Below are 14,858 nucleotides of genomic sequence, written 5' to 3'. Positions count from 1 at the left end.
GTATATCCCATACACCATCACTCACTTACTATGGCTTGATTGGTCATTTTCGGCTCGGGTTCTACTTACATGTACCCCAAGTACTCTAAAGTATACTTACATGTACTCCGGGTATGGTAAATATACTTAAACGTACCCGGTGATGTTAGACTGTACCCTAGTTGTATATCTGCCCAAAATCTGATGTCGTAAAACACGCTACTGATTACCGTAAAATGATATTGTTTACCTTAAACAAACTTCTTTTTCAAAATATCTGCATCATGTTGCTTTTTGAGTATGCGTTTAGATACTATAAAGGCTGTTTAGCAGAAAATTGACATAAATGTGAACATAATTAATTTTTACAAATTTGCCAACAACAACCGATTTAGCGTTAAAATTCACCAGTACGTTGTAGTATATTTATTGAACCCAGGGTACATGTCAGTGTACTTAAGAGTACCTGAGGTGCATGTAAGTACATGTAGTACCCGAGGCGAAAATGACCAATGGAGCCTTACTAACTGTATAATGATTATATCTCACAAACTACCTTTACCTTGTTGTGTTTATCAACCATAAATTTATGTAAATTCTGGCTTTTTTACTTTAATTTTCCATTCCATTGATAGCGCAATTTTTGTCTTATCTCGTATGATATTATTTTACTCTTTGGATTTCAATGAAGACAAGCTAAAAGTGTCATTTTATTTTACAAACAAATCTAAGATGTATTTTAATATTTAGTGTTTGTCATGCATAATTCAGTGTTTTCCAAAAAAAATTGAGTAGCCAGTTATATGGCCAGCAACTATGCAGTAAAACTAAAGCATTTGTGACATTTTACTTGATATACTTTGGGAAAATAGTTGGCGTCTAGAGTAAATGTAACCGGCGAAATGGCCCGCTGCCGGTCTTACAGAGAACACTGATAATGGTAAACTAAACTAGAAATGGCGCGGCAGAGGCCGACGCGTATCCCCACGCCGAATGTTTGACCTAGGTGTGCCCCAGGGTTGGTAATGGGGCCATGCATAGCTGAGATTGACCGTATTGTCATAAGAGAAGTTCATCATCAATTAGAAGTGAATTGGTGTAGAAATGAAGAAGTTATAGTAAAAGGCAATTTTGGGTGGGTGTGACATATGTGGGCAGGGCGCCCCAGGGTTGGTAATTGTGCCATGCATAGTTGAGATTGACCGTATTGTCATAAGAGAAGTTCAGTATCAATTTGAAATGAATCGGTGTAGAAATGAAGAAATTATAGTAAAAGGCAATTTTGGGCGGGTGTGGTCTATGTGGGCGGGGCCCCAGGGTTGGTAATGGGGCCATGCATAGTTGAGATTGACCGTATTGTCATAAGAGAGGTTCAGTATCAATTTGAAGTGAATCGGTGTAGAAATGAAGAAATTATAGTAAAAGGCAATTTTGGGTGGGTGTGGTCTATGTGGGCGGGGCGCCCCAGGGTTGGTAATGGGGCCATGCATAGTTGAGATTGACCGTATTGTCATAAGAGAAGTTCAATATCAATTTGAAGTGAATCGGTGTAGAAATGAAGAAATTATAGTAAAAGGCAATTTTGGGTGGGTGTGGTCTATGTGGGCGGGGCGCCCCAGGGTTGGTAATGGGGCCATGCATAGTTGAGATTGACTGTATTGTCATAAGAGAAGTTCAATATCAATTTGAAGTGAATCGGTGTAGAAATGAAGAAATTATAGTAAAGGCAATTTTGGGTGGGTGTGGTCTATGTGGGCGGTGCCCCAGGGTTGGTTATGGGGCCATGCATAGTTGAGATTGATCCTAATGTCATAAGAGAAGTACAGTATCAATTTGAAGTGAATCCGTGTAGAAATGAAAAAATTATAGTAAATGGAATTTTTTTGGTGGGTGTGGCCTATGTGGGCGGGCGCCCCTGGGTTGGGATTGGGGCCATGCATAGTTGAGATTGACCCTAATGTCATAACAAAAGTTCAGTATCAATTTGAAGTGAATCCGTGTAGAAATGAAAAAATTATAGTAAATGGAAATTTTTGGTGGGTGTGGCGCCCCAGGGTTGGGAATGGGGCCATGCATGGTTGAGATTGACCGTATTGTCATAAGAGAGGTCCAGTATCAATTTGAAGTGAATCGGTGTAGAAATAAAGAAGTAAATGTAAAATAACCTAAAAAAATGAGTGATAATTTCTGACGCGGCCCCACCCCAACCGCTATAACTTTTGACCCAGGGGTCAGATCAAAATTCCAAATAGTGCAGGGTCGCACATATGCTCATAGCTACCATGTGTGTAAGTTTCAAGGTTCTAGTGCTTTTAGTGTAGGAGGAGATAGTGGCCAGGACGGACGGACAGACGGACGGACGGACGGCGGAGATAACCACAATATCCCCACCTTTTTTTCAAAAAGCGTGGGGATAATAAAAAAACTCGCTGCGACTGGATTATGGGTTAGTAAAATTGTTTTTTGGGTCATAATATGGTCAGCATTCAATACAAATGTTATTATAAAGTATTGTGGTTTAAAATTCATTTTGAGAATGGGATGGAAGAACAGAAAATGAAAGGGTATACAGGGATGAAAATTAGTGGTTTCCCGTGAGCCCAGGGCAAGTAGCTTTGGCCTGGGCAACTCAATTTCCAAAGTTGATAGTCCGGCCGGGCAACTTTTTTTTTTTAAAGCTTAAAACAATTCAGTGCAATAAAAATTGAATAACAATTGACCACCATGGATCAATACTAGTTAAATAAGATTCATTATTTAGGAATAGGAAATGATCAAATTCAGGCTCATAATAAAACATCAAACATTGAGTAGTGCAATGTCAGCAAATTTATTTAATTATCTATTATTTTATTAAAAGAAAGTATAATATACACATGTACATATTTCTGGGCTCGTTATTTTTTATCTGGGCAACCAAAATACTAAAGATGGTTGCCAGTGCGGGCAACCAATAGTAATAAGTTAGTTTTAATCAATGAAATATCATTGTAACTTTATTGTTATAAGCATTGCATTAAAGTTGTGATTGAGGTAAGCTTGTTTTTATTAATATAGTATATTTACTTTTTAGCTCGACTATTATATATGAAATATATAAAGTGGAGCTATCCTACTGACCCCGGCATTGGCGTTAGCGTGCAAATGTTATAGTTTGCGTACCACCCCAAATATTTCCTATGTCCCTTGACGTATTGCTTCCATATTTTGCATATTTCTTAACCAACATGTCCCCAACCTAAATACAAGAGCAGACAACTGTTTCACTTGCATTTCGTAAGAATTATGACACTTTTTCCATGTAGAATATGCATATTATTGATAACTCTACAGTGTTTGAAATTCACACTAGCCCGGGGCTAGTTGATCTTGTTTCGGGCTACTGAATTTCCATGGGTACTAGCCCGATTGGGCTATTGATTTTTCGAACCATACCTTAGAGGGTTTATTTAGCTTCGTATCGCGTTTCCTCACCCTTCCGATTATGTTGACATGACAGAGTTTGAATGACATTTTTTTTTGATACCGTGCGAATAAAATGCGGATCTACCCAGCTTGTTCAATTTGCTGTACTTTCAGAAAACCATACAAGTCTACAAATGTTTTAAATGTCCGCCATCTTGGATTTGTAATGATCCATTGACGAATTAACACATTGCAATATCATATTTTAATAGAATATGTCAACCAAATTATATATTGATAGCGTAGTTCTACTAGTTGCTTGGTTACTTTTTACTGATTTTCAGTTTGGCAGTCAAACGATATGCATATTTTATTTCACGTGCAAAGACTGACATTGATATGTTTCTGGACAGTTGTTTCCAGATACGGTATTATCTGTCGATTTTAATTTATTTTCGACATTCTTGATAAAAAAATATCTAGAATGATGAATACACATCAGGGGACAAAAATACCACTCGTCCGCTCGTATTGACGAGTGAAATCTTGACAGGACGAGTGGATTTTCCTGAAGCTCTCGTCCTACAGGACGAGTGAAAATAAGCTGATAATAAAATATGTATTTACTGACAAGTAAGACTCGTTTTCATTAAATAAAATCATTGTCTTAAAGCATATCTATTCGGAAAGTAGAACGCGAATGAACCGGAAATTGAAATTGTAAATTTCATACAGCAGGTGCGCGTTGTTATGCAAAACTGTGTCCCGAGTAAATATTGACTTTTAGGTGTAAATTTTGCGCGTCCATGTTGACAGGGAACCATCCGACTGCATTCACTGTAAGTATTGATTTTTAAAGAATTATTTAACCCCGAAGAACGGCTTTAAACCAGTCTGAATATCGTCAGAAAAGGACTGACAAACGAACGTTCTTTAAAGTTGGCGGGAGCGATGTTCAAACGTCCGAAACGGAAAGCACACGAGCATTAGAAAAAAGGAAAACACAAAATTTTCCTCATTTATTAATTTGTGTTTCTCATAAATAAAGTAACTTATTTCACTGCTTTTGTGATCAGCTGGCATGAATAACTGAGTAAGCAGCATTTTAGCAATGATATAAGAAACTTTATAAGTCATATCAGCCCTTTGCAATCTTTATTTCACACATATTTGAAGGACAAGATCATGTGTTTGCAGGACGAGTGAAAATTTTCATGCACTTGTCCTGCAGGACGAGTGCAGTTTAGAAATATTTTTGTCCCCTGCACATGCGATGTTACGGATGGTCTGGTTGATAATTTTTCACATTGTACTCACCAGAATTGGACCTAGAAAGACTATAAAAAAGAACAGTAAGCTAGGGGGAGGAGACACTGCCCTTTATTCGCTTTATCATACGGCCTCAGACTTTCGGCTAAATGTTTCGGATTTCAAATTTGGGACAATTGACATCTAAAATTATTTACAGACTGGATATATACCTTTGCATCTTGACTGCATGTAAGGTATTGATTGACGAATATCCTCATACATAAATATTATAATCGTATTGTGTCATTGAAATATTATAATAACATTTCCAGTTAATTGGGATCAACTGTTAGTTGCAATCCCTATCAATTACACCCTACCTGCAATAAAATCTATCCAGAACCGCAAAAATATCAACTTATTTTAAAAACTTGTGATAAACAGTTCGGGCTAGTAAACTTTGGTTCGGGCTAGTGAAAAATTCCATCTGGTAGCCCGAACGGGCTAGTGGTTTCAAAAGTGAAATTTGCACACTGACTCTATGTTAAAGTGTGCGTACCACCCCAAATATTTCCTATATCCCTTGATATATTGCTTTCATATCTTGAATAATGTTAACGTGCATATTTTGTATTAACGTCTTGTTATTGTAGTGTACATATTTTTCGGATTTCAGCCAGCCCATTCATCGAGTATTATTGTTGTGGTTTTGTGAGTACTCTTCATGTAAAATACTGCTGTTTAGATGTTCATTTTTAGTCGTATATATATCAGGATTCAATACCTATACCTTAGTGAAAATGGCATCGGAAGAACATTTGTTCATTGTACTAGATAGAATTAAACATTAAGATAGAATTAAACATTATATCTATCCATCTTATTGTTTATTGCAGTTTCAGTAATATTCTGTCTAAAAATGATTTCAACATGATATAATTTTAAATCATGGCTAGGAAATGTGTTTATATGAAGCAAAAATAAAAAATAGACGGTTCATTTTTTCCCCATTTACATGTATGTATATTTATCTATGTATACATCTTTTGTTGTAAACAGTTATGCGACAATGTCCGAAAACGCCCAGGACAAATATATCGACGTAATGATTTTTTCACTTATGTGGGCGTATGTTGGCTCCACTTCACACGATACAGTCATTGTAGTTTAATTGAAAAATGCATCTTACAATGTGAGATGAGTTCTGGGTTCAAGCCCCAGCAGTGGCCTATCAAGTGTGAAATACGGAGCCATTATGATTAAATATACACAGTTATCTTTTTAAACAATACAATTAAATATAAGGAATAATGTTAAAGGGGAATTGCTGCTTAGCTATTTTTGACATTGAATAACAGGGTTTATATACACCCCAAGGATAAATGCTTCTAAATTTGTAAAAAAAACAAACAAGTCGAAGTGTGCAGATTATGAAACATTTGAACTTTCTGATGTCTTAAAGTCATTAAATGCCACTTAAAGTTTACTCTTTTTTTTTACAAAATGACCCATTTTGTGCTGTCCGTTATCGGTTAATGTTTTACGCTGTCAGGTCCAGAAGCGCTCATTCTGTAGCTTGTTTGGACCATAATCTATAATGCGACCAAGTTTCAGCAGATTCGGCCCAGTGGTTCTGATTTTATACGCTGTGCCTAGCTTTTATTGAGTATAAGTACTATTACTCACTGATTTATGCATATGAGCTCGGCTGTTTTCGGACAAAAGGTTTTGTCATAGCAAGCTCATTGTGTCATGAAGTGTCTTTTCGCCACCGGCGTCTGCCATGCTAAAACCTTAACATGAACCCATTGTACCCAGAATTTTTTTTCGTACCCATTTTTTTCGTACCCAAATATTTTTCTTAATCAAATGTTTTTCGTACCCAAATGTTTTTGTACCCATTTTTTTCCTTCTAAATTTTTTTTGTACCCAAATTTTTGTTTCGTACCCATTTTTTTCGTACCCAAATTTTTTCGTACCCAATTTTTTTTTTCGGACCCATTTATTTCGTACCCAATTTTTTTTCGTACCCAATTTTTTTTCGTACCCACATGTTTTCGTACCCAATTTTTTTTTCGTACCCATTTATTTCGTACCCAATTTTTTTTCGTACCCAAACTTTTTCGTACCCACTCTTTTTTTTTACCCAAAATTTTTTGTACCCAATTTTTTTTCGTACCCAAATTTTTTCGTTCCCATTTTTTTTCTACCCAAATTTTTCGTACCCAAATTTTTTCGTACTCAATTAATTTTTCGTTCCCATTTTTTTCGTACCCAATTTTTTTTTCGTATCCAAACGTTTTCGTACCCACATTTTTTTATTCTTACCCATTTATTTTTTTCGTACCCAAATGTTTTTCGTACCCAATTTTTTGGTAGAAATAATCGGTTTACAATTTGATTTGATCTCCCCACTCATTCCATCCTGCGAAACCCTTAAGGTGTCGCAACTCTGGTATGGTAGGCCAGGATATCTTCATATTATATTTTATATGAAATTCGTAACATAGTCGACAACTCAGTAAAAATGGATAATCCGATTCACATATACATGTTGGTTACTAAGTTTACACTTCCGTGTTTATCGGAATATCCTTATATATCTGCCAACTTCTATTTAATACACTGGGGATCTAACCAAAATGTGCTCATTTGTTTTCTGCATTTGTTATTGAATATGCAATAAAGTAATTTTCATTTTCGCAACTATTTGTCATAAGTAGAATTTCATTTTGGGCTCTAAAGCTAAGGTATCATTACATTTGATGTTTAAGTCTTTGAGACTTAATTACTGATCATTAAATGGGCTAAATGCATGTGCGTGATGTATCATCTCAGATTAGAATGTGTAACCCGCACGGGCTTATTAGGGAAGACACTGTCCGTTTTTATGGAAATTTTTGTTGAAAGAAGGTCTCTACTTCTCGAAAACCTGTGAAGGCGGAAAGTGTCGTTCCTGATAAACCCGTGCTGACTGCAACTTCTTATTTGGGACGACAATTAACGCACTTGCATGAACCTCCATTTTCACACAGAGAGGCTGAATTTAATATTATGGAATCTAGATAGATTCTACCTACATGTTATATTCGATTAAACGTTGATGCTTTTGTATAGTTATCGCATTGTCGTCTAAAACGTTAGTGAGGCATTTCCAAATCAATATCTGATATGACCTCAAAATTCACGAGCTTTATATACATAGAAAAACCATTGACAATAAAAATAATATTATTCGTGTTACAGAAACGCTGTAGTATAAATAAAACTGGGTCGCAAACACATGCAGAGAGCGCTTGAAATGAAAAGAGGGTAATTATAACCGCTATTGATGTCTTAAAGAGGGTAATTATAACCGCTATTGATGTCTGTGAGAATGCGCATACAAGAAGTATTTAAGTTTAACTCAGAAAGGTCTAATTACACCGATAAAGCAAGTAAAGAATGAACACCTCCCTTTGTTCACGGACAAATATTTATAGACAAAAATTTATACAAGAGTCACGATTCTCTTTCGAAATATATTGTTACGTATTTATTCTTTTGAATGTCATGAATAGTGGTACAGACGGGTAACGAACACGTTTCGGATAATAGTTGGTCTATGTTTATCTTTCACTTATATTGACAAAATAACAATCGATAATCTTAACAAATTTGAAAAATTTTAACACAAAAACTCAACAACTCAGCGAGTTTATAACAATGCCAACTTTGAATACTTATTATTTATAGAAATAAAGTAATTTCAGGTGAAATAAACAAATGTTTTTCCAATATCGCAAAAACTTTTAATATTAGCAAAAAATGAATATAATCGCTTAATTTGTTAATAGCATCAATTCATATTAGTTTGCGCTGAAGGACTTTTGTCATTACTTGTGAATATGGGTTAATTTTTTTTCTTTTCTATCGTGTATATTGCATTTGTCTTCAACTGTCAACGAACGCGTTATTTCACGGTGGTTGAAGATGTTGTTCTAAACTTTTACAAGTCTAAGTATTCCCGCGTGGTCATGGTGATTGATAAGAATCATTTGACATAAAATTATCAATTGCGATTCATCGACAATCTCCGAAGTCCTCCGTACGATAGAGATCGTCCGCTGATCAAGAGTGTTTAATTACATGTTTTTTCAGTGGTCGAGTGGATTTAATAGAAGGAAATCGAATATAATCAATGGGATAGGTTAGTTTCGATCACTGGAGCGAAAATCTGATTCTGTTTTTTATTACAAATATGTTTAAATAACTTGACCGAGTCACAAATTTAACACAAACACATCGGGATTTGACCAAAACTTTAAAAGTCGCTTCATGTTGCAAAAGTTTCGCGTTATTTTCAACTAAATTTACCAGTTCAGAATGAGACATTCAGACTTTGAGATGCTGAATCGGTATCTTTTTAGAAATTTGTCTATAAATCTCTTTTCAATAATATTTTTGCACTATTTCACATGCCGCAAAAGTAAAGACCAAGATAACGGCTTTATAAGTGGGGATTTTCCACTTGAAATTTTAAACGAATTGTAATTAGTTAAAGAATATTCAAAAAAGGTATAAAAGAGCACAATAACTCGTCTATCGTAAAAAAAGACGAAAATAGTTTCGCAAATCTACCTATGCTATTTTATTGGCAATCTTAATGGAAATAGTTTGGTCTTGATGATGAAAACATTTGTTAGCAAGAGTAAGGGGTGAATACAGGTCTAGAAGCGTATTTAACTCTTATAACACTGATGTGAATTTTGTATGTTAACATCAGTGTTTAACAATGATATATATATATATATATATATATATATATATATATATATATATATATATATATATATATATATATATATATATTACAAAGTCTCTATTAGCCTTGTTGTATTTAAACAAAAACGCTGTATTATTTTTTGCCAAAGGTCGAAAGCTTCGGCAAAAAATAATACAGCGTTTTTGTTTATATATATATATATATATATATATATATATATATATATATATATATATATATATATATATATATATATATATATATAATAAAGCATAATTAACGTCAATAAGTGATGAAAGATTCAACACAATTCTTAATTCGCCAGAACTGATTAAGCTTCAATCAATGGAAAACCAATTAAAAGATTCAAAAGAATAACTCGATGAACGCGAGTTAATGTGTCGATCACATTTATATTTAATTACCAATAATTGTTTAGGGTCTCATGACCGTGCAAATATTTAGATTAATAATTGGACGATGGCAAAGGCTTGGAAGTTCTTAATTTAGTAATAACAAAATATGTTTTACGATATGTATTCAATATAAACAAGAACGGCATCATGCGTTATCATTAAATCTTATCTACATTAACGAACCCATGGAGACTGATTGGCATTTAAAATACTGAGTAATATTTATAACCTCCAGAACCTTTCGATTTTATCGAACCAATTAAAACTTGTTATATTTTTTATCTCGTTAGCGTTAATGTACGTTTAATTGAGTAATCTCTAGACATTTCGGACATCAATAGTCACTCAAGATATGTCAATATTCACATATAATGATTACAGACAAATAATTAATACGTGAAATGAAAACTGAACGCGATGGGAATTGATAACAATTAGGTTACTCAAGGTTTATCTGAAAACTGGCTGCTGAATGTCATTCCGTTCTTTGATATTGGTACAATTATAAAACAAAAAATCGCTCACTGTAATTAAACATTTTGATCACGAAGTGTATAACCTATTTGAGAGGGAAACAAAGCAACGATATAAACATCATTTACGTTGTAACCGTAATTGGTCGGGACCGTATTCAAAAAGTAAAATTGGGACAAAGCATATACAGGTTACGAGGTACACTAAAGCATTCATTTCTGTCGCAACTAGAAGTCTTCTTATATGAGCCGTGCTCTGTGAAAAGGGGGTTTAATGCATGTGCGTTAAGTGCCGTCTCTGATTAGCGTGAGCAGTCCGCACAGGCTAATAAGGAACGACACTTTCCGCCTGAACTGGATTTTTCGATAAGAAGAGACATTCTTTAAACGATAAAAATCATAAAATGCTGAAAGTGTCGTCCCTGATTAGTCTGTGCGGTGTACACGGGCTTATCTGGGACTACATTCACGCACATGCATTAAACCCCCTTTTTACAGATAACGGTCTATATATATGTGTGTGTGTTTACCAAGCGTTTAATTATCACCATTTGTAGTTTTTATGTTTGTACCCACTTGAGATAGCGAGAGATTTTGCTAAAAGTAATACTATACCTAAAAGACAACTTGGCAACGGCAAAGGCTGTGATGTTATATTTGTGAAATTAAACTATTTTTTGTCAATTAAACTGTACAAAAAATGCAATACGTACCTAAGAAAAGTTGACACAAAATTAAACTAAATAGCATTTCCGGTTTTTTCAATCACACGTGACCAGCACGAGCAGATTCTGGAAAGCGGTTTGGTTTCTCTGAAAGACAAAGCGACAAAAACATACAAGTTATATCGCACGTTGAAATGGTATATACAAATATAAATCTGCACTTAATAACGTGAATATGTTTATTTATACTTTGTGGTATAATATCTAAGCGACATGCACGCACTTACATACAATTTATTATAACCCAATTCTTAATGAGTATTAAACTATATACACGAAATATATTCGTACACTATCAAGCCAAATAAAACAGCAGATAACATATACGATACAAAACAACATAGATGCAAAACCAAATAATGTTGCAAAACAAAATACTGTATGGGACAACAATAGGATACACCTCATTAAAAAAGAGAAACGAGCAGCTTGAAGGAAATAAATAAATAAATACATATAAATAAATGGTATACATGTAGTTGTTAAACCAGGCGAAGAAGTCAAACAGCCATTATTTGCGGATGACGCAACATACATTTGTAGTAAAAATCCTAGCTTCTAGCTCCTTAAACAACCTGATAGAATAACTTATCTTGTTTGGAAACGTATCAGGACTAAACTAAACAAATGCTGATTAATTGTGCTTAAAGTAGGAAACTAAAGGCATACCGACATAACCCATTTATGCCTAACGTCTAACAAAGAGGCCGTGGCCAACAGCGTAGACCCAGATGAGACGCTGCATGATGCGGCGTCTCATTAGGGTCTGCGTTGTTTGCTTAAAGGAATTTCTGTAAGAAATATTCTTAATATAGAAATAAAATATATTAGACATCCCTAATTTTGGAAATAAATTGATCCAATTCAGAAGGATTGGAGAGTCCACTAGGCATAAATTGGTTAATAAAAAAACGAAAATAAACTTCACTTGGACATCATACGAAGCATCGATGTTAGGTTTAACATTAACATACAATTAAAATGAAACAGCCTTGAAAAACATATAACACAAACTTAAATAATTAAAAAGACTTCCCTAAACTGGGGCAACATCGATAACTAATTTGAATAACAACTTTATGAACACATTTGCACTATATTCCTTCATAATACTAGTTGCTTTTACTTTGCTCGGCCATGTCCAAATAAAGTGATACAATGCGTATTAATTGTTTTGATGTTGTCTATTCATGGTGTTAGAAGTGATATAAATGACAAAGTTATTGAAGGTAGAGAGCAATAATTTGACAATAGTTTCCTTTCCTATGGGCGATGTTTTCCTACGATTCCAATGTATTTTTTAACTTTTATTACTTTCCATTTTGTTCTAAAATATTTCATGACCATGTTTTCTAAGACAGAATCAATCATCTTAAACGCTTTTAAAGTAGTAGCTCCACATGCCAGTGTGCATTTAGTTTGTATTGCTCGAGGAATATACTTCATAGAGCCGTTCAATAGTGAATTAGTTTTTTTCATAGTTTATGTTTAGTCCAGAGAGTCTTAACAATTCATTAATCAAGTCAAACGTACAATTAAGGGAAGATTCAAATCCGTCAAGATGTGTAGATTTATTAAGTCTTGTATAGTTAAACCTTTTATTCCTCCGCTTTTCCTCCTTTTTATAGCAAACAATTACATATAAGATAACATATAATACAAATGCAATCTCTCATTGAGTTTCCTCGACGACCAAACCAATCCATACAGAATCTGTATGAAGGCAAAGTAAAAAAAAAGTTATATCTATTTAAAAAAAAATTGGTCCGAAAATTTAAAACAACAACACTTATAGATCTATTTACATTAGCATACGAGTGAGAGCGTTAACTGAAAAACAAACTTAATCTTTTTGTAACACGTTCTTTGACACAGGCGATTATTGTTGCAGAGATGAACGTCTTTTAAATGGTCGCTTTATTAAGTCTTTGTGAACATAATTTATGATTCTCTTGTAAAACTCCATTGAGGGATCGCAAATTATTGTTTTAGTGGTGAACGTCATATATAAAATGATCGCTTAATTTAGTATTTGTGAAAATACTTTCTTACTCTCATTTTACAATTAATTGCTATCGAAGAGGGGGCGCGATTCTTTAAAAATGAATGTGTTAAATATTAATAAATAATTTATGATTGTTTTTGCATTTTGGTTGCAGAACTAATATGCCGCTTGATTAAGTTATTGATTAAGTTATTTAAAAAACCAACACCACAGACTTTTACTCCAGGGGTCAGTGGTTCGAGTCCAGTTGAGGGTTACTTTTTTTCTTTTTTTTTTAAATTTTATTATGTTCTTTTTTGCTGGAGCTTGTTTAGATCCGATGTTTACATCTATAAATATAAAGCATTTACTGACAAACTTCAATACTTGCCATGTGAAAAGGTCCCTTTAAATCGTGTTTTCCGAGAACGAGGCTTAATTATATCATGGGGCCGAGTTACTCGAACTTTAGCAGCAAGTTTCATTGTACACGCATATTTTAAAAGTTAGCAACAATAAATTCCGTAATACATTTTAATAATTTGATTAGAACAACCAGAACAGAAAAAGAGCAGATTTACATCGTCTAAAAACATACAAATAGTTAATAAATGTATTCATGTAATGTAAATTGAGTTGTCTAATGCAAAAAGAGACCTATTTCATATGCGTCCAGTGTAGCTTTAAACCAAATTACACATAATCGAAGACTGGTCAGAAACTACGCTTTCCGCTAATGAGACAACGAGACACTGCGTTTCACCAGCCACTGTAGCTCCTTAGACAGGCAGATCTAGGGCTACGCTTTCCGCATATGGCATAAGACACATTTTCGCATAACGCTTTTCAATGGTTTCGATATCTAATTAAACAGGATATAAGCTTGACCGGGCCTTGTTGTTCAAAGTAAAATGGTGAACAAAGATGGCGATCGTTAATTTTTGGATCAAGTAAGTAATTCGCAATTACAATTTTAATATTCAAATTAATTATAAAAATATGGATTTGCTCAAATACTTTTCAAAGGTTTTACCAACATATGAAGACTTGGCCAATCATACAACTTTAAACTTCATATTATTTGTGAAAATATGGGACTGTTTACTTGATCCAAAAATTAACGATAAATGGTTTGCCAAAATACTTTTCAAAGGTTTTACCAACATGTTCTTTATTGAACTTGTTGTATGGATGTTTAAACTTAACCATAGTTTACGGTTAAACGAGACGATTTTGGCAAATACACACAATGCTAAAAAAATCCGGTTGTTACATGATATGCTCATAAAGCCTATTTTCATTTGAAAACTATATGCGGCAACAAAAGAGTTGCAATGATTGCTTATACTGAATGAAACCTATTTTAAAACAAGAAATACATGCATATTATCATTACTATTATTTTAGATAATATATTATAAGTTGTTATCTCTGTTTATTTGCAAATAATGTTATAACCAGCAGGCCAAGTTATGCCATAATTAAAATACAATATTTAAAACATCAGCTTTAACAGTAAGGTAATTATTGAAGATTTAAATGTTTTAATTTGCAAAGGTAATGTCTTACCCCGAATTTTAATGTTTAATCCAAATTATATACAAGACACTATGTTGATTTTTTTTTCAAAACCAATAAACTGCAAAGGCTACATTCAATTGAATGTTCAACTGGTCGCATATGCGGGTACAGTATATTAACGTCTGCCAATATCTATTCCAATACGCGAATTATCACGATCGATTTCCGTTTCAAAACGATCACGGTTCAAAAGATCAACAAAAGTTGTATTAATTGCGAACATGTATGTTTTTTTGGGAAGAACACAAGTTTTGCAATGTACAGTAGGTCATTTAGTAT

The 14,858-nt window shown here is 33.9% G+C and overlaps 1 protein-coding gene across 1 annotated transcript in view; it reads right to left on the bottom strand.

The window, feature by feature from the left end:
- Positions 1-11,102, bottom strand: part of LOC127848742 (acetylcholine receptor subunit beta-like) — a 34,624-nt gene extending 23,522 nt beyond the window's left edge. Inside the window, exon 1 of the mRNA XM_052381353.1 lies at positions 11,003-11,102. Within this exon, the coding sequence (XP_052237313.1) occupies positions 11,003-11,039 (37 nt within the window). The 5' untranslated portion in view covers positions 11,040-11,102. The remainder of the gene's footprint in view (positions 1-11,002) is intronic.
- Positions 11,103-14,858: the final 3,756 nt, after the last annotated feature.

Source organism: Dreissena polymorpha, chromosome 10, assembly GCF_020536995.1.
Source record: "Dreissena polymorpha isolate Duluth1 chromosome 10, UMN_Dpol_1.0, whole genome shotgun sequence".
NCBI lineage: Eukaryota > Metazoa > Mollusca > Bivalvia > Myida > Dreissenidae > Dreissena > Dreissena polymorpha.
The sequence above is the reverse complement of the archived record's forward strand: the minus strand, read 5'-3'. Positions and strand labels throughout refer to the sequence as shown.